The following is a 27,917-nucleotide window of genomic DNA, read 5'->3' on the forward strand; positions in this document are numbered from 1 at the left end:
ACCGTGGAACCTTTTTAGGCAATTAGTCTTATGTTAAGAAAAATTAGGACAGAAAATCATCAAATTATATTCTAAAAACATGAAGTGTAAAGGGAAGTTGCATGCGTTTAAGACTGTTACGGACAGCACTTTTCACCCTGTCAAGTCTTCATGGGCAGGTGTTTTAACCGCACTCTTTGTGTTGCAAAGATTGTTAAGAGGGTCTTAAGAATGCAGAGCTTGCTATAGATCAATTCACAAAGTTTGCATTTAAAAGTCAAATGCGCAGCATCAACGTGGTCCGGTGTTCTCTGCTCTGCCACATTAAAACACAAAGGTCACATTGAAAAGACAAGTGTAACCAGGCCCATTGTCACACTGTGACAAAGAGGCAGCATTGGTGCACCGTAGTACTCTTCTTAATGTCGTCAGAGATATAACCGCTGTAGCAAAACTCATTAAAGAGATCAAAAGTGATCTGAACATTTTCCTAGCAGGGAGCCGTTTTATAAGCGTTCACCGGGCAAAATGCATCAGGAGATGGTGGGGGAAATTGCATCACGGTTCACTACCACCTCAGTTTGGGGTTGTCCGATGGGATCAGCTGCATGGCTCAAAGCAGAGAGATCAAATTGTGGAACAAGCCGCAGCTTTACCTTTTTCAGCAGTCTAACTTTAAGCCACGCTGCACCTCTTAAAGTCTCATTTGTGACCATGATGGCATGCTGTGTTTACTGGGTAGCAATATGTTCTGCGTGACCTACAGTATGGCTTTGACCTCTGCCTGAAATATTTGATTTCAGCCTGGGAAGGTGGGCTTGGACATGGGGGCTTCAGTGTGACCAACATGGTGGTCCACTCAATGCCATGCTGGCGCGTCAGACTGTGGGGAGCCTTAATGGAATTTAGTACCTCTAGGAATGCAGATCCATTTGCCACGCCTAGTGTGTACACTCAGATGTGAAACCCTGTAATGAAAGAATATGGATTTAGTACCTTAAACTTGTATTTAGGGAAACCTAAAAGATGCTGTAGCTTGTGAGGGAAGTCGTTTAACATATAAGAGGTGATCGAGGCCGGCGATAAATTCACTGAGTTTTTGAGAGGACTGGGTAACTGGTTATCGAGTAAAGTAAAGCGTTGACAATGATTCCTTCTGTTCTTAGAGAGATCAATGAACCCTTCGTTTCTTCAGAGTTAAATATTAGCATATGGATGTTCTTATAAGATTTGTTTGGAAAAGGAAGTCTTTATTTGGTGGGGTTGTAGCTTAAGGGATGTGCTTGAATTTCCCAACTCTCCAGGCACGAGTGTCTCTAAGGTATACTCTTGATTTATTTATTAGTTATTCATTTGTTCCTGCCACAACCCAGCACTTTAGCAATTAAATGTTTAAAAAAAACTCCCCCATCAAAAGGGCAGGGAAAAAAAAAAAATCTTAGGACATTCAGGAAGAAAAAATAGCGTTCTCTTCCTGGAGCACTTAAGCTCAGATCTTTATCATTATTAGCTTGCTCCTTTACACGCAGAATCGTATTTTATAACGATGAAGACCAATGCCCTGAGCTCGGCTCGCCTGATGCGCCATGCACCAGAAATCCCAGGGATAAGTAGTTGAAGGTGTACCTCTGCGAAGGCTAAATGAAGTCGAATGGAAACAAATGGAAATGGCTGGCTTTCTTCTCCATTAGCACGCAAATTAATCCACTCATTTATTCTCTATAAATTTATGAGGCACTGATGCTATAATAAGAAGTTTTATGTTGAATATTTAATTTCCTTAATTATTTTGGCAAAGCTTTCTAGTCAGTCGAAGTTCATTTGTTACTCCATGCGATGAATGGTTAATGAGGAGAAAAGCATGAATATTCCCTGTAAGCTGTGATATAGGCTTAGATCACTGCTAAGCTTTGGTCACGTATTTGGTCTTGTCAAATGGTAATTAAATATTCAAGATATAGCATAATAGAATACTAGTATGAGCGCAACTGCAATAAGAAATCCCTTTGAAAATGATATTTTTCCCAACTTTTTTTGTTTCTATTCCAACTGGTCGCTGGAATCTTAGATTCTACGAATTTCAATTCAAAACACCAACATGTATTTTCTTTCTTTGAGCTACAGAGTGATGTTGTTGCCATTGTTTTGGTCAACAGAGGGTCCTTATCTTCCACTGTCAGTCAAGTCATTGTTGAGGAGCAGGACCCTGCAAATGCAAAATGGCACAAGTGATGGATTACTCTTTCATTTGACAGGCTTTTCATCTGTTGAAAGGGACTGTGTGTGTGTGTGTGTGTGTGGTGGTGGTGATGATGGTGGTGAGGGGGTGCTCATGCATGCTATGTATGGGTTTGGATGAATTGGAGATTTTTTATTTATGTGTGTATATTCCCTCTGGTATGAAGAAGAAGACAGCTGGTGTGGATTTAACAAAGAATACCTCACATCTCACAATCTGCTGCTTGTGTTTCAACTTTAAATAGAAAAGTTTGCTACATATATGTGGTGGGAAAAAATGCAGTGCGCATTAGTCTGATCGTCTCATGCTTCATTGCAATGTTTTTTTTTACATCTCCCACGACACTTTAATTGTCTGTTAAGCTATTTACCATTTGCATATTTCAAAGCCATGAGCAATCAGGCCATTATTTCTTGTCCATGCAAGAAGTTAGCTCTGAATTTCCAAAGGTAGGGGATGTTTTTCTTCCCTCTTTTCCTGTTGTACCAGCAAAGGAATGCACTCTTTTGCAACCCAAACTTGAAATTTCCTTTCGAACGCTCTAAACAATGTTGAAGTTGATATGTGATTTTTGAATGTATCCTTTTTTTTTTTTTGTCCATGCCAAAGGCATTTTTTTTTTAGAAATAACTGAAGGCTTTATTTAACGCCTGTAGTCAGAAATGGCAGAGAAGAATGAAATGTTCATGTCGACATGAAGATTCGTGAACACGATTCACTTTAGCCATTGTGGATGATTATTTCTCGAGCTTCACTGTTAAACCCTACCTTCCGTTTGAGGCAGAAATGTATTGAGGAGAAGCATCTGGAAGCCTGTCCTGTCAGAGACAAAGTGGAGCCTCCTCCGGTTAGGAGAGCCTGCTCTGTGGAGCTTTTATTAGAAACCTCTCACAGAAAGCTTTTCCGATTTGTCAAAGTCTCCTCAGTTAATGGCATCCTTGCTCCATCTGAGCGAAATTGAAAACTAATCTGTCATAGATTACATACTTGTGCGCCAGGTTTATAGTTGTTTTAATGATTTTTTTTTAGGTAGCACCTCCGTTTTTGTTGCATCTCGTAAGGAATGTCTGCTGTTTTATTTCTGTTGCAGATTTCTCTATTCTCTGATGGTCGGATGGAAATCATCGGCTTCATTTAACACAAGATTGTAGTTTGTAGCAGGCAAACTCCAACATGAACTATGACTTGGAAACATTTAGGAGCAAATACTTAAAAGAGGCAGTGACATCAGTTTTTCACTGACAATTGCCTCACAAAGGAGGAGGCATTGTAGAAACAGCTTGTGGATCTGTTGACTCCAGCCTGTGAAAGGTAACACTGCTGAACAGCTGGTCCCGGGATTACTCTTTCTCCACGCTGACTTTTTCTTTGTTGAAGAAGGAAGCAAGAAGCTTTTGCCATCGCTCTCACTTTACTTGCACAGAAGTTGAGACATCATAAGATATCCTGGCCTTGTAACCTTTTAACACACCTGGAGAAAGTCTTACAAATGGATTCGTGTGTGTGGATGTGTGTGTGTGCGAATGCCAGTGCTGAGATATCTTTATGAGAAATGCGCCTGACTGTAATCTCAATGGAGTGTTCATTGATCAAGAAGACAAATAGTTGTCTGAAACTTAAAGAAGTGGGAGCCGTACACAGGTAAGGAAAGCAGTATATGGAAGTAGATGACATTGAAGGTAACTTGTTGAAGGAGATTTGAATGTACGTCCATTGACTGCCAGCTTTATTTACAATATACAGAGATGTATTGATTTCCTTGACTGTACTATAAAACTTTGAGAATTTCTTTGGTGCTAAAGCAGCCACTGAAGCTCCCCAAAAGCACTTTGCAAAAATTAAGCATGAAAGATGAAACAATATAAATGATGTAATGTTAGTTGGGCTCGATGTTGGCGCTCACAAACATCACCGCCTCCCATATTTCGTATTTCACTTCAAAAGGACTTCTCTGAGCCACCTGCTACTTTGCTTTCCCATCCACCCCCATAGCCCAGAACCAAGTGCAGAATGGAAGGAAGACTGTCACCAGTGAGGTTTAGGGTGCGCAGGGTGCCCCCACCGCTCGAGGGCAGACAGAGGGCACGCTGCTGTAAAGTGCTTCAATGTTGCTTCATTTCCCCATTTTAATTGGGCTATCTAAATGCATCCTCGGTTTGTCAATACCCGCCGGGGCCCCAGATAAAAATGATTTGTCTCGTGCATTCGGTGGCATGCGCCACTGTTCCCCTTCGAGAGTGTGCCCTGTCAGTTGTCAGCAGCACGTTGTAATGGAGAGTGTTCATTGTTTTTCATTGTTTTTGAACAAGCAATAGAGCATCCCTTCCTCTATCACTTCTACCTCTCTTGTCTGAGTTTTTTTTTTTTGTTCACTCAATCTGCCCGTGACTAACAGGTTGGTGTAGGCATGCATGCACAGCCACCTCCTCTATGAACACTTGTTGAGAGTGTTGAAGCACAGGGACTTAAAATTCACATACTCCACATACAGTATCTTTACAGGCACGTACACATGCCAGCTCCCACTGAGTGTCAGCACCATTAAAAACACAATCTTATCTGTGTTTTTATGCGCTCTTTTTTTTCCACTGTCCTTGTATTTTTCACACCTCCTGTCGCTTTGTGTAATCACCTTCTCTCTCAGTGCTGGAGCCAGTGTTATCTGCAGACGATCCTGGAAAAAAAAAAAAGATCAGACCCAGAAGTGTCCTTGGCCAATGTTGAGAAAATGCACAAAGTTCAAAAAAAACAATTTTATGTGGCAAAGGACACAGTTTTGCATTGTTGATAACCGTTTAGTTCTTTGCCAGAAACTCTGCAAATGCTGCACATTTTAATCTCCGAATGAATTGATCATAATTTGGTGGCTTGCATCGAGACAATTGAATGCAATTAGATATAATTGAATATTTATTATGCGTCCTGCATGGCCTAAGTTGTCCTTGTAACTCATCCCAACTTGAATCACAGAGTGAGGTTAAATGTTATATTGACAACGTGCAAATAAGCTAAACCCATGTTTGTATGTTACAATATGGTCCTTGTATGTTATAAGTCCCACCAACTGCAATGTGGAAGTGAATTAGCTTCCAAACTAGAGGCAGCAACCAACCGTCAGTACACTGCGAATTGCCCGGGAATGCAAAACTAACAGGTGTTGCCCAGCTGTGCTTCTGGACATGATGACATAGTGTTGGTCTAAAGAGCCCATCAGCCGCAGCACACTGACTTTCACAGCTCAGTGTTTATGACACAGGTCAGCATTTTGTCTCTGGCATGCAGCCAGTATTGTGTTTGACAATGTCCCCCCTGTGAGTGAGGAAGAAATACACTATTTGGATTCCTTTTCAAGTATTTTTTTAACTGTATTATTTTTCGATGATACATCAGATGTATTGATATGGTTTTGGACAACTGTGGACTGCAGTGTTTCAAAATGCAGCAAATACAGCATTATTGTCGAAAGCGATGATCATTCATTCAGTCCGTGCTCTGCTGAACCAACAGCAGGAAACTTATTTTCATACCCCGAAGCTTAACCTTGTTAAATGTTTTTGCAGACTTGGCGCAGACAGTTATATTGATAAAGCCCAGGGCCGATGTGATTCAGTCCATCCTACAGCAGGCAACGCAGTCCTCAACCTGCTGATTTTAGCTGCCTCAAAGGAGCTGAGTTTGTTTCTGAGGTTGGATTCATGTTCTTTAACCCCAGGGCCACACAACAAACACACATCCCCGCAAAAGAAAGCTAAAATACCGCAAAATCCAAATTTCACTCCAAACTGTGTTGTTTACAGGCCAGCTTGTATCAATGAGAGGATGGCTGCTTCAGATTTAAGAGGATGTCAACTTTCCAATGAAATGAGTGGGGGATGGGTGGTAGTTACAATGTTATAAATTCTCAGGCTACGGCTACACGAAAACGAAACGAGGTTTTTTTTAAAAACGGGTACGAAAATTCTTGCGACCACACGGAAACGCGCTGCTGTAAAGACTCAGGTCCAGACGAAAACGGATGAAAACGATGAAACGATGCAGTACACACGCCACTGTGTCACGCCACGCTGTGAGACAATAGAGAAGTGTTAAAATTGGCTCACAGCGTCAACGTTTGACTGACGCAAAAACGTTTTAGCTGTAACAATGGAAACGAAACGAGGCCGTTTTCAAACTTTCCCACTCTGGAACCCGTTCTCAAAAACTATCGTTTTGGGGTAGTGGGAACGCCGGCTCCGTGTGGCCGCGACAGCGAAACGATAAGAAAAAGTATCGTTTACAGTGAAAAACGTTTTCGTGTAGCCGCAGCCTCAGACTTGGTAGGGGTGGCAGTGGGGGTGGGGATCATGAGGGGGTGGGGCAAAAAAGGAAAGAAGTCCTAAAACAGCGTGAGCTACAAAAACCTGACTTTGGGCTTTAAACAGTTTTAAACTCGTTACTGCTCCGGATCCATCAGTGTGTGAAGTTTCACTTTGCACAGAAATGGCATCGCACTCTGGACGAAACGGCCAACACATTTCATCTTCCGCTCTGCTGTTTGGACCACCAGCCAATAATCTTTACTTCCATCTTTTACGATAGTGCGGTCAGTTCAACGATTTCATTTCGGATTCATAGGACATTTGATTTGGCACAAACAGTTTACACCCACAAATACACTTATTTCCCTCTCCTTGAGAGTGTGTGGGTGGAGTCTCAATTCTCCAGAAGGTCCCTTCACACTCACATGAGTTAGTAATGAAATGAGAAGTTTTCCCAAAACGTCCAGATTAGCTTCTCTCCTTTCTGCAGATGGCTGTGTGGTAGATCTTAAGAGGTCCCCGTCCATGGCGCATGCTCCATTTCTTTTTTTCAGCAAATACAGCTGGAATATATTTGTGTTTTAGGCTGTTGAAAGTGAATGACTTTTTAATCAAATGACCCACATCATATTTGTTCTGAACTAAAAAAGGCTGTTTAAGACAAAACAATTCTTTCTGTCTTCATGTTGAAAAGTTTGTTGTGTTCACAGATCTGCAGCCTGCAGTAAAAGCAGACTGTCTCCCGTTGTTAACAACAAAGAGAGATGTAGAACACGGTGCAATTTGCCATCTCCCTCCACAGAGTTTAAGCCGGTAACGGATCCAACAGCGCTGCTCTTAGTGGAAACCTTTAAGAGTGCCTTTCAGAATCTTATTTTAAAATTATTTTTCTTATGTTAATATATTTCAGTTACTAACTAATTCAGGTAAATATGAATTCTATTTTGGATTAGAGTTTATTGGCTCTGTCTGACGATAGGGGCTTGTAGGCTATGCCATGCTTTTATTGTTATGGTAATGCATTGTCATGTATCACTTCACCTAAAAAAAAAAAAAAGTCTCAGTTGAGTGGGGGTTGCAGTGTCAGCAGTGTCACTGATACATAAAAAACATCATTATGTTGAGTGCAAAACATGGTTGAAGCATTGCTGGAAGTTACAGTCCACACAGTATTATGGGGATAAATGAGTAAAACTCTCCCCAAGGTCCCAACGGCTCTGTGATCTATTAAGGCACAGTCGTCTCGGATGGTGATCAGAGCGCCAGGGAATTTTTTGGGTGGAAGAGAATTGTTGTGCTGACATCTTCTCTCGGTGCAATCCCCTGTCCTTGTAGGACGGAAGAGAAAAACGGCACCAGAGGCTGACTTGGCTGTTCCTCTGAGCTCCATCATAAATCCGACTGAACATTTCTCAACATCTGTTGTGGATGATTAGCTCCATGGCTAGCAGAGTTTGACCAGAGGGAATGAGAAACAGTGTGTTTGCGAATTGTGTATGTGTGTACTCGACGCCTTGCAGATTTAAGAATGAGGATTTTGCATATTCGTCCCCCCACACAATTACTTTTTTTTTTAAGATGAGAAAGAAGGCCAAATTATTTTTGAAGCAGTTTCATTATCCTCCGAACATGTTGCTGGACATATATTATCACAGCCCCCTGGGAATGTTTGTGTATTTCAAGGTCATGCTTTGTTAGCCCCTTCAGCAATAATGGTACAACTAAAAGAAGTTGAAACGCACGCATGAATAGAATTCAAAACAGGAGTGGGGAGGATTTTTTTGGTTTATGATTAACCTGCCTGAGCCTACATTAGGTCACAGACTCCCCCTGGAAGGTGGTCTGTAGATAAGACACAAAGGAGTCTCTAAGGTGCACATAACATCACGTGTAGCTCAGCTTTTTTTTTCTTCAGGTGAAACAAAAACAATCGCCTCTCATTGGTCGAAGCTTAAATGGAAAACCTGCAACCTCCTCCCTCAAACTGAAATTTGACACCAGTGACATCACAGGGTGGGTTTGGCTTCTCGCGGACAGTCCCTGAACACCAGCTCAGTGTGTGAGCATGCTTTGCCTCTGAAGGATCTCTCCCCACGCCGCACTGCTCTATAGCCACAGCTGGAAACCTCCGCCGTAGAGCCAAGACAGTTCCTTTGGTTTAATGAAACGCTGTGAATGGAATAACTGAGGAGGGACGGGGGACTATTTACTCTCTCGCAGGTTTTCATAAGTCATCACTCAGGGATAATCTTTTGTGGATACTGTTGGATTTTCTTCTATAGGATTTGGATGCTCACTCTTTCTGGAATAAGTGCCTTACAATGAGAAAGGAATGAAAAGGATTTCTTTATAAGTGGACTTACTTAACATGCATGGGTAAGTTTTGAGTTTTAGCCCTTCAGAGTTTGTGGAACGTGTCAAGCAGACAGAAGTTGTTGCTTCTTGAAACAAGTGAGGCACAGGTGCAGTTTTTGAAAGTAAGTGACCTCTCTGAGGCGGTCTGAACCTAATTCCCCACATAACCAGAAACCTGTATGTGTTGTTGTTTTTTTTAAATCTCTCAACATGCCTTTCACAACTGGCCTTTCATAATAAAAGTAACAAAATAAGTTGATGTGTTCCAGTTGAGTGATCAGGTATTTTCTTACAACTCTTTTGTCCCCTTTACTTTTGTCCTTGCTCACTCTTGCTTGTGAAGCCAAAACAATAGTTTAACCTCGTCTTGGCTTAGCTCTATTGGCTGTCTCTCTGGCAAATTGCCCTGTCTGGTGCAAGCCCTCCCCTACGTATTCAGAGGACTTTGAATAGAAGGGCCATAGAATGTCCCCTAGCTACCGCTGCTAAGGTAAGGTACCCTGCCGTTCTACTGCATTCGGCCTAAACTGAGGCAAACAACCTGTTTTTCCGGTTGTCTTTATCTCCCTAGACAATCTAGAGGGTAAAATTTCAGCTTCAAGAATTCCAGTTTTCAGGAGACAGCTTTGAAATCGCAAATAATTGAAGAGGAGAACTTTTGGAAGTCGTAAATCATGATTTTTTTTTTTCAGTGTTTGGGCTTGGTCTCAACAAACTGTATCCTGTAATACACATTTCTGTGTGTGATTTACAGGATTAGTGTTTATGCTCTTTTGTTAAGGACCCTTTTTTTCTACCTGCTTTTCAACAAAGACTAAATGTCTATTTTTAAGCTGTAATTATGTATTTTTTTTGTTACAACCTGAAGTTTATTATGCACTTTTATGAGAAAGTTCTGTGTAACAAATGTGGAATTTCTTACACAGTAAGTTTGTTGCGTAATACGATAGGAGTTGGTGTGTGTGAGAAAAATATCCTTTTTTATTCAAAGTCGCCTTAAACTTTCCAAAAACACAACATGAACCCAATGTTTGTCTTCTTATGTTTAGCCTTTGAAACAGATAGTTTTCCCCACAGGTCTGCCTTACTGCAGTGAGAACTTGTTTTGTTCTCTTAAAGCAAAAAAAAGAGTTGTGCATCTATTATTTTATTTGAAGATAATCATTCAGGAGAGCAGTCTTTTCTCCCTCATGTTTATCTTAACTCAGAGTGCTAACCCAGCTGTGGTGAAACTCAAGAGGGGACGGTGCTGCTGAAACGTCCGTTCAGCTGCTCAGAAGCATGAACGAACACGCCGAAAAACTGTCAGTCAGAGTCATTTGAGCAAACAAAGGCAATCCCAGTCTGCACTGCGTGACCTGTAGGTTGTCCTCCTTCACCTCCACCATGCAGACCATGACCCTTCATTCCAGTTTTTTCAACTGTGCTCAACCGGTTCAACACAAATGATGTTCCAGTGACGCATCAAGTGACGTCACGGATGTGACCTGAGGAAATAAGCCATTTGTGTATGGCTGCTCTTTCTTAGATTCCCTGAACAAACATACATAAAATCCTTCGCTTATAAGGCTGTCTTGGCTGATGTTTTCCCTTCTGAATAAATTACTCTATGAGGAGCAGTCAGTCACCCCCCCCCCCCCCCCCCCCCCATTGGATTTCTCAAAAGTAATTATGGTCTGAGCATATGGATTTTTCCGTAGAACTTGATTTCTCATCATCAGTGAGTTGGGTGATGTGTAATGGCCTGTTAACACACGATGGATCTGCTCAATCGCTTTCATCCCAGTTGGGACATGAAAGAGCTTGCTTACAATCACAGATCAATGTCTGTTAAGGCGACTGTGTCAGCTGAGCCAGACATTTGTCCATGAAGCTTTTGTTTAGTTATTAAAATGCAAAGCTTTGATGCAGAAGCTATAAAATGTCAGCAGAGGGGAGATTTTTAGTTTGTTACGTGGCAGGAATTGTTGTATGCTGCTGGCAGGGTTATAGCTCATTGTTTTATAATGACAAGGCCTAATTGCTAGTCCTGTGTTTTGTGCTAAATAACATGTTTATACAGCTTACGAGTGTGCCAGATACATCCTGCATAATGTGTGATGTCAATCAGCGGCCACTGTCGGGTGATGTGTTGGCAGTGCTGATAGTCACTCGCTGGTTTCAATTGTGACACTTTTTTTCACTTTCAATCAGCCGCTCATCAATTGTGACAGGTGCTGCGGAGAAGGTTTAGGAAAAAGGGCATCTTTACCACAACAATCATCAGTGTTTTGACAAGAATGCTTTTCCCAGCTGCCCTGAGCAGAGAGCTCACTTGATTGAACTAAGTCTGTGCTTATGCTTTGACTTCTACATAAGCTTACTACATATTAAGTTTTTGGCAGAAGGCCATAGTTACATTAGAAGACAGGGTTATTTTGGGTGAGTTGATGTTATTTTTGTTGCTTGTAAGTGATGAGTAAAAATTGTCTTATAAAAAGTCTCTATCTGTAGCACAGGAGCTTTAACTCACTGTCTCTTTAAAATGAGATGAGATAGATGAGAGTGCTCATAGGCCTAGTTTCCATTCAGATCCTTTCTTTCCTTTTGTCCTTTTCTGTACCTTTTTTACACTTATGTACTGTAATACACTCCTATTTGCAGTGGCATCTTTTATGACCAGTTATAACAAGTCATCAGAGGTCTGTTTTGTGCTCCCAACGCTGCATCTTTCATTTAAACCGTAACTATGTGCATTACAGCCATGGGTTTCTCAATGGGAATACAAATCCGCTTTGTCAGTGAGGACATTTCCCCCTTTGCACAAAACTCACTTCTAGTCCACATCATCCCATTATGCCTCCACATCGATTGAAACTACCTCCATTTCCAGGGGCAGCTGAATTTTCTTGTAGTCTTCATGCATGATGAAGCCGGAGCTTATGCTCATATATGTGATCTGTGCATTGGTGAAGTATTTATTGATCATCCTTCACCATGGTCATCCATTGTTTTATGACCATGGAAATATGTATTCTGCCATACATTATATATACATATATATATATACATCTTTTCTGTGAAAATTGGAGAAGCCCAGAAATGGCTTTTTTTTTCTGCATGGAATTATTTTGCTTGATTTTATGTGAATGATGTCTATCTGATACATTTCTTTAAAAAAAAATGAAATAATGGTCAGTTTGATTGCTTGTAGACTTCCACCAGACAGATTTAGAAGTTGCATCTTTGTGGTGCTTAGCTTAACTGCAGTAAAACAAATGAAATTGAAGCCTGGCTTATTTATTTTGCGTTCAGTTGTGAAAGTATAATCAAGTATCTTATTTATCCCACTGCCTTAACCAGCACCCTTGTTTGCTCCCTCTTCCAATTTCTCCAAATGCCACGCTTAAACCTGACATTCTACTTCATTGCTTTACCAGCCTCCTGTCCCTTCATTTATCAGCCCACTCATGTCACGTCTAATGGAATAATAAGCCTTCACAGTCTTGGCTAGTCATACATAGACTTGGATATAGTCATACTTGCATGAGAGTATACAGCTATTGTGTTTTATCATGGTATGTATTTATTATCATGACATTTTGTTCATTTTGCCGTTTTTTGCCCTCGAACATAGTGACAGTCTCCTCCTCCTGTAGAGTTTAGGGTTGACTTGTTTTGGGAAGATGGATGGAGACTCATTTGGTTTCATTATAACGCCTGACTTATTTATAGCCTGTCTGTGCAGTGGATCTTGGCCCACTGTGGCCCGGTAAGGATGCTGGGGGCTGTGGCGTTGATGAAACATTCCTGTGTCCAGAGGGTGTTCTCTAAGGAGAGCAATGCTTGTTTAAGGGAGGGCAGTGAGGTGACAATGCAGGAACCATGGGCAAGGCCACTGAAATCTAATTCCACCAGCCCTGCCTAGCTACAGCATTCCTTTTTTTTTTTAAAGTTGCCCCATATCCACAGTCTTGCATTATTGGATGTTGGGCTGTGTAGTGATATCATGTAGTCCAACATCATGAAAGACACTACATAATGTGGTCTTATGGTCCTTATAAAAGCAGTTATCGTAAAAAGTAAAGGGATAACTTGCCTTTCAAAAAATGCAGACTTTGAAACACACTTTCATGTTTAACTTGTGCATAGTTTGGAGTTCTACAGCGGCAATCCCAAACCTTTATCTTGACACCCCCCCTTCTCCCCTTCAGCCTTGGAGATTACCACTTCACAACCCTGGAGCAGGGATGCTGTCTGCCTGGTAATTTGATGGCTAATCCCCTGCCTCTTCCCTACAAATCTCTTTACTGATAAAGGGGTTGCTTCTACATTAGTAAACATGGGAGTCTTGGCTGCCTCGGTTGACAGTGAGACAAGAGAACTGGTTGAGGAAAGGGGAAGTAGGATAACCAGTTCCTTTTTTTTATACTTTTGGAGAACCCCTCTGTATCCCGTGATTGAAGATTGAATTTAAACGTCACATATTTACCGAGGAAATTACTTTAGAATCACTGATAAGGCAGTCTAATTTAATGTATGAGGTAAATTATGTGTTGGGCCCTTTTGCACTTCTTGGGCACAGAATATAAATCCCCCCTGGCTCAGTGTCTCGTGAGGTTAGTGGTTATATGTTTAGATGGGGAGCTATAAATGCCTCTGATTTTGTGCTTTACAAGAAGATTCCACTTCATTGTTAATGCACATTTATTAGCTTCTTGACCCAAATAAGTTATTCTAATAATTACCATGCTACTTTATCGGATCTTACTTCACAAGCTGGGTGCTTTTTAGACAAACTACTATAAGACCAGACATTAGTAGAGTGTAGGCTGTGGTTCACAGTACAGTTTTATGTTAGCTTTGGCTTATTTACATAATTTATGTTTCCTGACTGTGTGTACACCTGCTGTAAGCCTGAGAGTCAATCCTTACACCTTCTGCCCCCAAAAGAAAAAGCTCAACCGAGTTTAACAGGACCTGGAGAGATTGCATTTAAACCGTCTACGGAGTGACTCGAGCTTGATGACTGCAACACTGGCTGTGATGGCTTTTTGTTTGTTGACCTGACAGAGCCATTTTAGGAGTCAGGGTGGATCAGGTGAGGTGACTGACAGGATCTGTCCCTGCCTGTCTGTGGAGCGGCCTGGTGTTCAGTCTAATCGTTGTCAGAAAGTTAGATGGGACGTCAGCAGGAATTTGTTCTCAGCACGTTTTGAACCAGTCAAAGATCATGACTTTGTGTAGTCATGATCTTTGGACTGCAGTGAAGGCTCAAAGTTTCTGCTTTTTTAAAAAAAAACTTTTTATTTCACTTAACAAGCACCACACTTTTGCTTCAACTCATTCTTCTTATTGGTGAACCAAAGTTTAGCTGCAGCACCAGTCCTGCTGTTATTCCCCATTCTTAACGAATTTGTCAGCCTGATAGTGTAATATCTGAAGTGACCTAAATAACAGAAAAGAAATAAGTCCCAGGCACTCAAAAGTAGAACAGGAAGAAGGTATAAATTAAAAAGCCTTTAATGACTTTGGCTAATCATAATAAAATACCAACATGTTTCAACCACCACCGTGGTCTTCATCAGGGCAAAGCAGAAGTCACAGAATGAACAACGGTAAAAACAGTTAAACCCCACACCTGGATCAGGTGTATAATTAGTGTGCCACCAATAACAATTGGAAGAGTAAGGCGCACCTATCATAGAGGAGGGAGGGAGGGGGGGGGGGGGGGGGCATAGATCACAATGCAATAATTGTTGTTAAAGTACCAGCATGACAAAAACAATAAACTCTTTAGATATACAAAATAGCAAATGGGCAGATAATGACATCATTGAAACATGTTGGTATTTTATTATGATTAGCCAAAGTCATTAAAGGCTTTTTAATTTATACCTTCTTCCTGTTCTACTTTTGAGTGCCTGGGACTTATTTCTTTTCTGATCGTGGATTTCCCTACCCCAAGAGCACCACTTTGGACTGTTCGTGATACACCTGAGCGCCGGGTTGATTTCTCTCTTTTGACCTAAATAACAGCTTTCTTGACTGGGAGTATTTGTATTTGCACTCCATCTCTGAAGCAGCTCTTGGCTAGGTTTCTTTCATTAAATGAATTGTCCTTGAAGTACATTTTAAGTCATTAAAACCCTATGACTCAAAGTCAACCTAGATTTTCTCTAAGCGGTTCTGTTCGAGAGCTATGCATGAAAGAGCACTATGTGCGTGTGTGCTTCTATGGGTTGTGTTCGTATGTCTTGTTAGTCAAACTACATAACAGTGACTCTACGCTTGTAGTAATTGATAGTCTGGAGGCTCTCTCAGCTGCAGGTAAATCCTATCTGTGCAGAGGAGGGTGGGGTAGGGTAGTGAGTATAAATAAGTCTACCAAGGACTAAGGATTCCAGTGTAATATGGAAATGGCTGATGGTGGGTGAGGTGTATACAGTATATGTTAAATGTACAGTTGGGCTGCAGTTTCCACAAGTAAAGTGCACTGTCTCATATTGTCTTTGTTCTGCATCTATTGCATTAAACAGTGCAACAGCCGAGATGTGGCTTTTGCCTCTTTTGAAATTCACTCCATCAAATTGATGGAGTGAATTTCAGTTCTATACTTTGCCCAGCGAGACTGCAGAGAAGACAAAGCAGGAGAGGAGTGCGGGCCGGAGAGATTGGTCCCAGAGAGAGATTCATAGGTAGTAATGAGAACGTTGGTGAAGTGCAGGTCAGCGTGTTGTGGCTCTGGCCTGTCAGTATAATGGAGCTCACCAGTCAGCTGGCAATCGATTGTACTGCTCACGACCTCGTCCGCCTGTTGTTCTTCACTCCTCCTGTGTGTCAAGCTGCCACGCAGAGATTGAGGACGAAGCGGAATCTTCCTCCAGACGACAGATGCAGTGTCCAGATATTTTCTCATTAACTGAAAGGTGGCCTGAGGTGAGGTGTTGAGGAAAGCAGGTCTGACTCCACCTTTCCAGCTAACGTAATCACAAGAGACAGCCAAGTAACATCCTGATTAATTCCTGTTTATTTTTGCCTGTGGCCAGTAAACACCAGTCAGTATCCAGAGGGTTTGTAGCTGCAACTGATTCCATGTCTTTTTTAAAGATGAGTGAGTTAAATGTTTATTATCATTATTATTATTGTTGTTGTTGTTGTTCTTCTTTATTTTCTAGATAACAGTGAAAACAGGCCCATCAGCCATGAGATGGACATTTGGCTGTACCTGCCTTGGGCTTTTTGAGTGAAAAGTCGTACGCAAGGCATGGCATCTGACTAACAATCTGTGGTCACTGTGCACATACAAAGGCCAGCAGCCGTGGTCCTCACACGTCATTCAACTTCAAGCCTCAGTACAACTGAGGGATGGCTTAAGACTTTTGTACGGTGCTGTATGCTCATTTCATGTTGGACTAAATGTTGGATTAGACCCTAATCAAGCCACTCATGCCAGGTTAGTTTAGAAAAGGCCAATGGTTTTGCATTCATTTGATGAAGCTGCAAGTCCCTACTTTTCTTGCCCTTTATCGACTGGCCCCTGCCAATTCCGAACTCATCTCTTTTACATTTTAAATCCTCAAGCCTCCGGAGAGCAATGGGGATATATATGGTTCCATCTGCTTCAACAGGCTGGCTCATGGCTTAGACAGGCTAAGAGATAGAGAAGGAGTCATGCTCTGGGGGGAGAGAGGAGGTAGTAAAGGGATGGAGGGAAACACAGACTGACAGAAAGACAGAATGGCTTATTAGAATCTGCCTCTTTTCTCTAGTTAAACAGGGACTGAGAGCGTAGCCGTCTGAAATAAAATGTGTGAGGGGAATTTTTATTTTTTTTTACCATATTTGCAATAGCAACTAGCACATGTCGAATATGTTGGGTCTTAACTGTTTCAAGCAAGACCAGGAGTCTTGGCTCGTCTTTGCGTAACACATGGACTTCTTGTAATAAGGTGGATCTCAGAATAGCATATGCTTGTGTGTCTTTTAGTTCCCCAAAAACACATTTCTCATGAAGAGGTGCTCCTTTCTAAATAGAGCCTTATGCTTTGCGCCACACACCATAAGGTACAATGTTTTTGTTTCCCACCACATACGCCCGACTATATAGGAGGGGCTTTTCTCAGCCTTCCCTGAGTTTGTCTAACCCTTCCCTGTGTCAATACTGAGTTTGTTCTTCTGTACCTCAGACCACAGTTTTCCCTGTGCCTTTTACGTGCTCTGTTGTAAGGTGAAACAATAAATTCAGTCAATATAGAGTTTCCTTTGTGAAATTCAGCTCTGACACAAGAAAAACATTCAATGTAGTGTGAAAAATATCAGCTATTCTTTGTCTTAAAGTGAACCACTCTGTGTGTCTCAGTTTTATTTCCTAGGAATATTGTTCAAAAGTTCTTTAGAAGCAAATTTGCATTTAACACATGTAGTGAGATAAGGAGCTGCTTGTAAGATTGCAGCTGGACAATCACAGACCATCATCCACAAGAGAATGTTTGAACACTTTTATGACAAATAGGTCAATTGGAGCAGTTTGGCTGTTTCATTTGCGGCCAGTTTTTATTTTATTTTACAAGGATGCCAGGAGCAATGCAAATCAGACAAAACAAGTCATTCTATATAATTGCAATATTAGTATAAAACAGTCCTGCATATTTTTTTCCCAATACGATGTATTAAAAGCAGGGAAAGAGTATGAAGGATTTTCTACCAGTCTCGCAGATTACATCCTTATACAACTCAGCCTTAGTAAGTATTGTTGCAAACAATAACCATAGTTGCTGCTCTGCCATTGAGCTCAGAGGCCAAAGCTTCTTTCTCATGTCGGCCTCTGGAGGGTCCACAACGTCCAAAGAACTTCACCCCCAGCTCTTTACAGTTTCTAATCTGGCCTGACACCAAGCTGATTTACAATACCCCCTACTCTAAGCGCTGACTGACTGTAGGTAATTGATTTAGAACAGTGGGGACACCTGCTTAATAGTATGAAGCCCTCAAAAAAATCCTTCCAATGCTCTTATGCAAAGTTTGGTCCAATATTGTCGCTTCAGGGCCATTTTGGAAAATATATTACCTCAACATTCAAGGAGTGTAACTGAGTAAACATGTTTTCAGTTAAATTCCTTTTGAATTCCTCCTGTTTAAAAATGCTTCATTTTACTATCCTTTCCTTTCTTTCTGGTTGCTACACTCCATCCACGTTATTTCCATGGATTGAGCAGAGCCTGAACAACTGTCTGTTTGGCAAGCTATTGATCTACGGAACTGTGTATTTGCCAGTCTTTCTGCTCACATGCCTTCACTCTGTTTGTCTTTTACTGGCGGAGACGGGGCTCTCTGCCTAGGAGGTGGTGGGGGTGGGGGAGTTGAAGTCCTCTGCATGGTGTGAAGGGGGGAGTCCATGCCTTCTGTGCTGCCTGCCTAGTCATTTTATGGGACCATCTGTCCACGAGTAAACCGTCAAGTGGTGACGTCTTAGCTCATCTTTCCTGCTTGGCAGTGTGAATTTCCTCTTGATATAAATGTGCATCTACTGTTGAGACTTTGTCTCAGTTCATGTTGCTGACTTACTGTGTAGTCTTATCACAGAACATATTCTTAATCATTCATTTATATTGTAAAACGTCAACACAAAGAATTACTAAAACTTCTAAATATCATTCCGATATACAGTATATATTTCATTGTTTTTAGGTACTGGAATACTATATAAGACTAAAGCAATGAGCACACCACTCAGAGAAAGATTTATAAAAAAATGTTACCAATCCAATACCTTTTAACCTCAGCAATGTTCTACATTTTGCTTGGCAATATATTTCTCATTCACACACCGATGATGCCTTCCCTGCTGAATTTTAGGGCTCTTTGTTGCTCATGCTGGAGGTCCAAGGTGCAAGACACATGCACAGATTGCAGCCAAAATTACAAAGTTTAATTGCAGGCTGGGGTCAAAATTAAGATGGTGCTCAGTGAGGCAAACAGAGAGGCAAGGGACTGGCGGAAGGCAAAATACACAAAAATAAACTTACAAATATCCAGAAAACATGAGCAACACCAGCAGTGCCAAACTAACTAAAGAATGGTAAGAAAGCTTGGATACACAAGGCAAAGATCATCTGGCTATGAACAGACACAGTATATTTAAAGTGTAGTATATTTAAAATAGTGAGCGATGTCAAGATCTTTGAAAGTGAAACAGGAACTGACAAATAATAACTCAAAAACCACGAGAGGATAGTAATCATGGCCTTTTGGGGGGGCTGGGCATCAAACAACTGGCCTTATGTCCACGGAGCACCCATTCAACTGCCTAAGCCATGGCTCTTAGTCATAGACTTGGGATGTCAACAGATTGGATTAGAAAAAATAAATGTTGTCAATATTTCCAACGAGATTTCGATGCAAAAGCTCTTTGAATCAAAGTGGGCTTTAGGGAGCAAAACAAAATGTGTCCTGCCTGCTGTGAGCCGTGAGACTCATGTGTTAAACATTATTTTTTTCATTAAACTTTATGGTTACATGAATATTTCATTGAAATTTCCAAACTGGGACTGTTTATATCCTAGAAATACAGTTCCTAAGGTTGGTGCTACTGTAAGGAAAGCTACCTCATACAGTCGATTGGTTCAGGTATACACAGCGTTTCTTTGATTTGATGGATGTCGGTTTTATATTGAACCTGCGATTTGATTTATTCGCAAGCCTTTTGCTCAGCACCTTTGCAAGCCAGTTTTTCCTTGCTGGGGAGCACGACATTGCCAATAATCACTCCTCAATAAATTCAAATGGAAGTGGCACTCTTCCAGTCTGTATCACACATATCTGTGTTATACACATCACCTTTCATTCCCAGATTGATTTGCAGCTGAAAAGATTGGTACCTCCTCCCCAGCCAAAGACGTAAATGTAAATCCTTACACCAGTGACAATTTATGGACATGCTAAAGATGTGTTAAAAGTTCACTCAACCACTAAATGTCAATCGGCATTGTATCATATGCATCACGCAGTCTTTGTATTCTGTTCAGAGGCAAGTTAGTGCCTGAGTCAGGCGTTATCAGGAGCGTGGTGCATTAAGTCCAGCTCTCATGCGTCACAGATTACATCGTGTTGCGTCATGGAGTATGTGTCGTATGTTGTACATGCATGCACACATTCAAAATTTATTTACTCGATAATCAAACTGTTCAAAATCAACGACCTGATGAATTTCTTTGAGTCATCCACATAGACAGACTTGTAATTTATTTCGAGGGTGCTGTCATTCGAGGTCAGCATAATCAGCACTCCCTACTTTCTATTGCTCAACTTAAGGAAGTGTTCACATCTTTTATTGGCGTCTTTCAGTCTCTCAATCTTGTGCTCGGCAGTAAAGCGTTAACAATTAACTTTGTGGAATCAGCTTGTAAACAGAAGTGCTGTAAAAACCTTATAGGTCACAGGACATTACTCTTTGTAAGGTGAAATTCAATGCTGGGTCTTGTTGCAGCCCTGTAAAAAAGACATGCACCATCAAAGCCCACGGATACAGCATGGCTTTGTAGTAGAAGGGAAAACCCAGTTTGGTTATTTTACACTTTCATTTTACAATACGGGGCTCACCAGCTTGCAGTAAGTCTCCTGGGCTTTTGTGGTAGGTGTTCACTGCTGAGGTAAAAAAGGAGTATGGAGCTTTGAGGGTGAGCCTTTTGGGCTATGGAAAACTAATCAAGGGCCAAAACACTGCTGTTGAAGTTCAGCATGTAGCTGTGTTTATGAAGCTGTTACGGGCTTCGCAAATACAAACCTCTCTGGTCTAGCTTTATCACCCCCAGAGACGGCCATGATTAGCTCCCCACACAGCTAGCCAATATATCTCAGCTGTCCCACCTTCTCGCGCTCAGGATGACCCATTAAACAGAGTCGGAAAAATAGAGAGAACATGAGTAGGAGGGAGAGAAACGACCGAGAGCAGAAATGCTACCTGTAGTTAGTGTAATGGTGGTGTTTACTCAGCCTCGGTGCTCTCTCTGTGCAGCTGTTTCTTGCATTGTCTGTCTGTAGATTACCATTCTGTATGGGTGGCCACTCCCTTGCCACACACAAACACAGGGGGTAATAACCTGAGTGACAGGCACCTAATGAGAACAGCAAATAAGCACGTAGTATAGGTGTGTGTTCGGTGTGCATACTCCCCCTCCCCCATTGAGCTTACCCAAAACTCTTTTGTCTTCCATAGTTTACCATTTGAGGATGTTATTCCCTAGTTTATTACTTCACTAAATCTCTTAGTCTTCTGCCTATTATACGATCTATATACCGTATTCGCTTGATGTCACGCTCTGTATTCCTGAGAACTCCCTAAACACTTAAGAATCAAAAGCTTCTTCCTAACAGATTTAGAGTAGATGTCCTGTTGAGAGGCAGATGGAAGGTTTAGACGAGTTCAATTCAGTGACCTTGTCTTCTCTGTCTTGGTGTTTCTGTGTTTAGTCTAGATGTTACCACAACAGAATCATCCCCCTCTAAAAGGATACGTGATCTTGACATATTGACAAATTAGAGAGCCGGTGCCGCACCATAAATAGTGTTCAGCCTCGCCGAAGACCTCTGAATCACCACCCACATCTCAAATTTGCGGAGTAACTTGAAAAAGTCGAGAGATGTTGTAATTGTTCTTTAAAGGGGAACTGCAACATTAAGCCTCTTTTCTGAGTCGTCTGCAATGTTTTAGAACCCCCCTCACCGCTTTTTTGATGTTTACTGCTGTCTCCGGTATTTGCCTAATTTTGATTCTTCTCAACCTGCTTCAGAATGGCAAGTCATGCGCATGTCTAGAAAGGTCCGTAAAAGCACAATAAACATCCGTTTTCAAAATAATCAACTCACTGGAGTGGTCACTGGTGTGCACTGGTAATCCATATCAAATTTCGTGGCGAAAAGTTGCTTCTGTCGTGTTTTATTTGGCAGCTCGTTCATGCTCGCACTATTTTCTTAGCGGTGGCGGAGTAATATCAACGAACATCCCCTTTAACGGCAGCTTCCCAGACTAGGAAGTCTCAAGCTTCAATTTAATAAACATAGCCTCCCCCATACAATATTTATAAAACACGTCCTTGTATGAGGTGATAACAAGGTGGAGGATACAAATCAGTTTTTTTCAAAATCCGGACATATTTTCAAGGTACTTTTGAGCTTATCTGAATAAAAAGTTCTATTTTCTATAAACTTGCCTAACCTTACTGTAGACGCAAGTGGTTGTTTTAGGAAAAATCAAATAGCAGAAAATAGCTAACAAGATTGCAATGTCAATCCAAGTGATATTTTTGCTTTAATATTACTGTTTACAGTTGAAAACATGCACGAGGCAGCAAAAAACATGCATGAGTTTGATAGTTAATGTCAAGGGAAACTCACCTATGTCAGGTTTTCCACATTTTGTTATCTTTAAGATGCAATCTTAAACTTTTCTTATCAATCAAGACACTACTCTCCACAATTGTAAAGCAAAGAAAATGTGGTTTTGAGTGCCTTGTACATGTAATTGCAAACAAAAAAACTGCAGCACATTTTTTTTGTGTCTTCAGCTCCTCGGGCTTCAAGACTAGCCTCTTGCTGGGCTACTAACTTTCGCATAACTTTCCTAAAGCCACTAATGTGGGCTCTTCTGGCGCTTTGCCTTAGGTTGTGTCTTCTTGAAATGTAAACCTTTTCCTAAACTTGAGAACTGGAGAACTCTGGAAAGTGTTTTTGCCCAGGATCTGTTTTGTCCCCGTCTATCCTTACCCTGATGCATAAAGAACAGCCCTTTTCACACATTATTTTCAAGCCGACAGAATGGTCAGGCTAAATTTATCCACTGCTGACGCACCTTTGAGGCAAAAGTGGTAATCACAGAGGAAAAATGGTCTGTGTGTGTAAGGGAGAGCTGGCACTGCTCTCGTTGTTCAGCTGATTCTGTGATGCCGGCTTGTTGTATGTTAGCACACACTGACGTGGCACTGACCTCCCTCTGTCTGGTCTGTGTGAATTACCAAAGCAGTGACTTCACAAAGATGGCTTATTTGCATTGATAACCACTTTGTGAACATAACTAGCCTCTCCACAGAATGACGCTGCTGCCATCATGTTTGTCTGCAGTGATAGTGTTCTCGAGGCAATTCTCGGTGCATGGTGTACTCCACACATGCTTCATTAGATAAGAGGATTTACTTCTTTACTCATGATCTGAGAGTCGTTTGGGAGCCATTTGGAAAACTGCCAGCATGATTTCATGTTCTTCCCATCTCCACTTATATTGACCACTGGCTTATTGGTTCCTGTCTGATCTGAACTGCTGAAGATATTCTTTCATATCCTTCTTAAAATCTGTGCTATATTTTGGACAGTTCTGTCTCACCGACAGTATAGACAGTTCTCTCGACCTCATGACCTCATTCACCCTGACCGATATACAGACAGGTGTGTGCCTTCTTGATTATGTCCATTGAATACAGACATTTTTCCTGCTGCACAGCTGGAAGTGTCATAAAAACAGATGGAAATGCTTTTGGAAATGGGACTGTTTGGTGTTTAATTTTCATAAAAAAAAATTTATTTGAATTTTGATAGATTAACAATTGATTAACTTACTTTCTCATTGTGGAGAAAGCAAAATCAGCGGAGGGTGTGTAGAGGGAGGGTTTTAAAAGTAATGTACGTAATCCATTTTACGGTGAGTCTGAAACAATTTGAAACCTGGGAAGGGCTTGAAAACTTTTCATCTGCACAGAAAGATTTGGCATTCAGGTTTATGAAACGCTGGTTTAGTCTGTGCAGTTTCAGATCTTGTGAATTGAAGCCACTGTTGCTGAAAGACGCTGAGCTCCTGAATTCCTCCTGAGTAATTATCTTGAATGTTAATTAAAGATATCCGAAATGATCTGAATGATAATTTTAACAATGATTATGAGATGTTCACTTTTTTTCTTTCTTTCTTTCTTCCTTTCTTTCTTTCTTTCTCACACACACACACACACACACACACACACACACACACACACACACACACACACACACACACACACACACACACACTAATCAGGCTTTGGAAGTAAATCATCACTAAGACAAAAAGATTCACACAAACTCTCACAGGGGCAGACCTCCACCCCTGCATCTTCACACTGTTTTTCTCTCTGGCTCCCACGTACGCGCAAACAACAGACAACAATGTCTTCTTGTTTGCTCAGCCATTTGCTCCCATTTTTCACCATTTCCACCTATAGCGCCCCATTCTTCTCTCGTTTGCTCTGCAGCCGCAAAAGAAATGTGCATAGTGGCAAGTGTTGTCCCAAAATGTTTGTGTGCAGCAGGGAGAGACCAAACTTCACCGGGGTGAATAAGTAGCAAAATAAATAAAGAATAAGCCTCGCTCGAGGAATTTGTCTCATTGAAGATGAAAAGCATCTGCCTCTCTCTGGCATCTGCTGTGAAAGATATCCCTCCATCGCCAAGGGTTTGGAGCACGGCGAGTAGCCAAATCTATCAGCCTCCTTCTCCCTGTGTTCCCACTGACTTGAACCGGCACAACACTGGCGTACATCAAAATTAGTTTCAAAATAAGTCAGTCAGCCAACAAAGTTGATGTGTTAACTTGAAATAAAAATGGGTCTAAATGTCTTTAATTCCTGTTGCAGAGTAGGGGTTTGATCCAGCTCTTTGGCACCCTGAGCAGTGTATTTTTGCTTTTTTTTTCCTACTTCTTCTTCTCCAGGCTGCTAGAGCTTAACACACCAACAGTAAACCGCTTTCTCATTATCAGTGATGAGGAAAGCTTTTTTTGGGGGGGTTGGGGTTTAACTGCACTTGTGAATATTTCTCCACAGTCTACGTGCAGTGAGGAGTGTATTACAGTTTGATAGGATCTTCACTTGAACTTTCTCGATAGACAGTGTTGACTGCACAATGTTTAAGAATTCCTCATATGCAAGGTGTGTCGGTATCGGAAATTGGTTCAGCAGACATGAAAGCCCAGAGGCACATTCCTGCACGGTGACAAGGAGTGATGAAGGGCTGGCTGTCAACGATACCTGTCTGGGTCTATGCCCAGGTGAGGCACCGGCCCTAAGTCACACAATGCATTCCTTCTCGTTGTCTTTCTAAGCCATGCGTGTATTTTCCCTTTCACCGAATGACTTTGGTGAAAGTCAAAATAGTTCAAAATGGCGCTCGGATGAAGAAAAATAAAACATGGAAATTTTGCTTTGCCAAGATCCGTGCTTCACAGAATGTTTTCATTGGTCGTGTTGAACAAAGAGGGTGGCCAAAGAGGTGCCCGCCCGTTGTATGCGTTTTCCTCTCTTTCCACCCGCATTGAAATAGCCACATGAGTAATGGGCTGCTCAAGACCTCCACAGGCTCAAGAATGTTTTTTTCTTCGACAAGATACTGGAGGCATTGTGTCCCTGACACTCTAACTTATTTAGCTGAACTGAATAGACTAAAGCTGACTGGCCACCCAACAAGCCTCAAGATATCCCTCATTGTGAACTCGTCTCCTCTTTATATAACGGCAAAAAGTATTGTTCAAAAAGTGGTCAGTAAGATCGTCTGGGAGAATTGAGAAATTATTCCAACAGGCTTCTTTTAGAAATGCCGTACACGGTGACTTTGAAAACCAAAAATAGGCTCACCTTAAAACTTCCCATTTTTCCCTCAAATAGTAGACATGTTGCTTCAGTTCCATCTAAACAGAGATGTCTGTTCTTGCCATATAGTAGTGTCCTTTACAATTTATATATGGAGACACTGTTACTTTGTTTATAATAGCATTAGACATTGAAACTGGAGGCTATAACAAACTTGAGGGGTATATCCTAATCATTCCACAGAGTCATTTCCAACACTTGTAGTGTATTTTGTAGGGACAGCCTTTGTTTGGTGTCTCTTTCTTCTGCTTAAGACAATGGATCAATGCTCTCTGGTTAATTTGTGGTACACCTGCTGCTACTTTCTTAACCAATCAGTTGTATGTTGCAGGTTTATTAATCCCCTGCATGTTGTCATTATATGAGATCATAGCACTTTGTGTGATTTGAAACCATCTGGATGACACAGTTTCAATTTCCTAATGGGAAACATTAAGTGGGCCATGGTCCTTGGGGACTGCTGTTTAGGGGGTCTTCTGGGTTTCAGGGTGGCTGTGAAGCTGAGGCATGCCTCCTGACCTCCTGTTATTTTTTCCTGTTATTTTTCTATGTAGAAAAGCATTGCATTTTTGTCTCATCTCCCCTGCTGATGTAGCTTGCGTGTTACATTCGCTTTACTCGTAATGTCCTCTGCCTCGAGCAGGATTTGTTGTGGGTATTAAGTGCCTTGTTGATCGCGAACAAAGATCTCCAGTGTTGTGTGCTGTTGTTTTCTTACAAGTATACTAAATTTCTGTCTTGTTTGGTCCTGCTCTGCGACTTGCCTTTTGATATTTCTGCGTGACTGTGTTATTCTGCTCATTCAAATGTATGCAAATGTTCGGTGAGTTTGAATACTAATGTCTCTGCATCTCTGTTCTGCATGTGTTTGCTCTCCCAGGTGTTAGTCTTTGATCCTGTCAGAGTGGGACGTGTCTAGCAGGGGACTGAGGAGGGAGCAGTGCCAACTTGGAACATGGTGCCTAATATTCACCTGGCAGGGCCCCTCCTGCCCAGAGGAGCGTCTCTGTTCCTGCTTCTACTCAGCTGCATGGTGTCCTCCTCTCTGGCAGAAAGTGAGTAACCTCATTCACCTATGACATCCTGCATTAGCTTCCTTACAGTGTAAAAACGGGAAGTACTTTGACACTGAGCATTTAAGCCTCATATTTGCTTTATTGGTAGCGAGTAGTAAATTGTTTGAGAGAGATTTCACTTATATTACCACGGTTAGGGATAACCTGAACATTTGCTGCCTCTTTGGGGACATTCCCTTTATTTAAATGGACTGATATTGTTATTGCATTATTATCACTTTAACTTAGTACTCTATATAACAAGCTTGCAAGCTGTGCAGCACAGAGCTTCATTTAAATATAAATGTCTTTGGTGGATTCTGATGGATCATAGCTGTTTGTCTAATGTACGTCCTCAGATATAGAGCTTTAGCGTCTAAGCTAAAAATAAACATACAGTGCAGGCAGCGGAGATCCATCAGCTTCTGTCCGCAGCTGTCTATCTGAATGACATTTTTGGCTGGAAAAAGGCACACCGAAAAATCTGTCTTTGTTGCTCCACCTTAGGGTCTTGGGTGCGGCCAAGAGGCACTGCTCCACCGAAGATGGGGTCAGGGACAGAATTAATTCAACACATGACCTCACCTATAGTGCTGTCATTGGGTCACTGTAATTCAATTATACCCCGACCCTCATGTTCCTCTCATCTGACCACGGCAACTGCTCTGTCCTCTCAAACACACATCAAAGAGGATTTGTTTTTCTGTACCCTTGCCTTTTGTCTCTCAGCCCGGTGCCTCATGGTGTGTCTTCCTTTGTACAGTACCTTTGTGAACTTGACCTTGCAGAAAAGTTTTGCAGTCCTGTTGGTTTTCTTGCGGTCTGGCAAGGCTGCCTTTGCTCTGCTTGTAATTTGATTAGACCTAATCACAGCCTGACTGGAGCAGTAGTGCTTAAGTAAGATATTAATTCGCCGCCCCACTGAACTGGATCCATACACAGACATGTATTCGAGTCAGATCCATTTGTTTTTCCTGTGTAACAAAAACTATTGGATTCTGCTATTGAATGACAAACTCTGGATATTAAAAACCACTTAAGAATTCAAATAACGGCAGCCTGTCAGAAGCTAATGATTAATGGTGTATTAATAAATGGCATACTACTTGTCTTGATGAAGCAAAATCTATTTGTGAACTTTGTTTACTTTCTTGTTAAGTTGTGTTCCTGCACTCTTTTGTGCCTGCATTTTAAGAAAAATAAACTAAATTTGGATTTGTGTAAAGGCTTGCACTTTACACTTGGATTGAGAAGGAAAAAAAGTTTAGATCACAGGCACTGAAGCTGCTAAATTATTATGTGAATATGCTGAGTCTGTCAGGTGCTTAGTGCTGCCTCACAGTTT

General features: G+C 41.5%; 1 protein-coding gene across 19 annotated transcripts in view; it reads left to right on the forward strand.

Annotated features, from left to right (window-relative positions):
• The window catches only part of LOC142398801 (receptor-type tyrosine-protein phosphatase F), a 171,995-nt gene that overhangs the window by 32,229 nt on the left and 111,849 nt on the right, over positions 1-27,917 (forward strand). For 18 of the 19 annotated variants that reach the window (XM_075482978.1, XM_075482976.1, XM_075482984.1 and 15 more), the window contains one exon: positions 26,398-26,572. In XM_075482978.1, coding sequence (XP_075339093.1) covers positions 26,473-26,572 — 100 coding nt within the window. In that variant the 5' untranslated portion in view covers positions 26,398-26,472. Of the gene's footprint in view, positions 1-8,571; positions 8,893-26,397; positions 26,573-27,917 lie in introns of those variants that run through there. The other variant, XM_075482977.1, reaches the window with a different exon arrangement.

The sequence above is a fragment of the Odontesthes bonariensis genome, chromosome 14 (genome assembly GCF_027942865.1).
Source record: "Odontesthes bonariensis isolate fOdoBon6 chromosome 14, fOdoBon6.hap1, whole genome shotgun sequence".
In the NCBI taxonomy this organism is placed as follows: Eukaryota; Metazoa; Chordata; class Actinopteri; order Atheriniformes; family Atherinopsidae; genus Odontesthes; species Odontesthes bonariensis.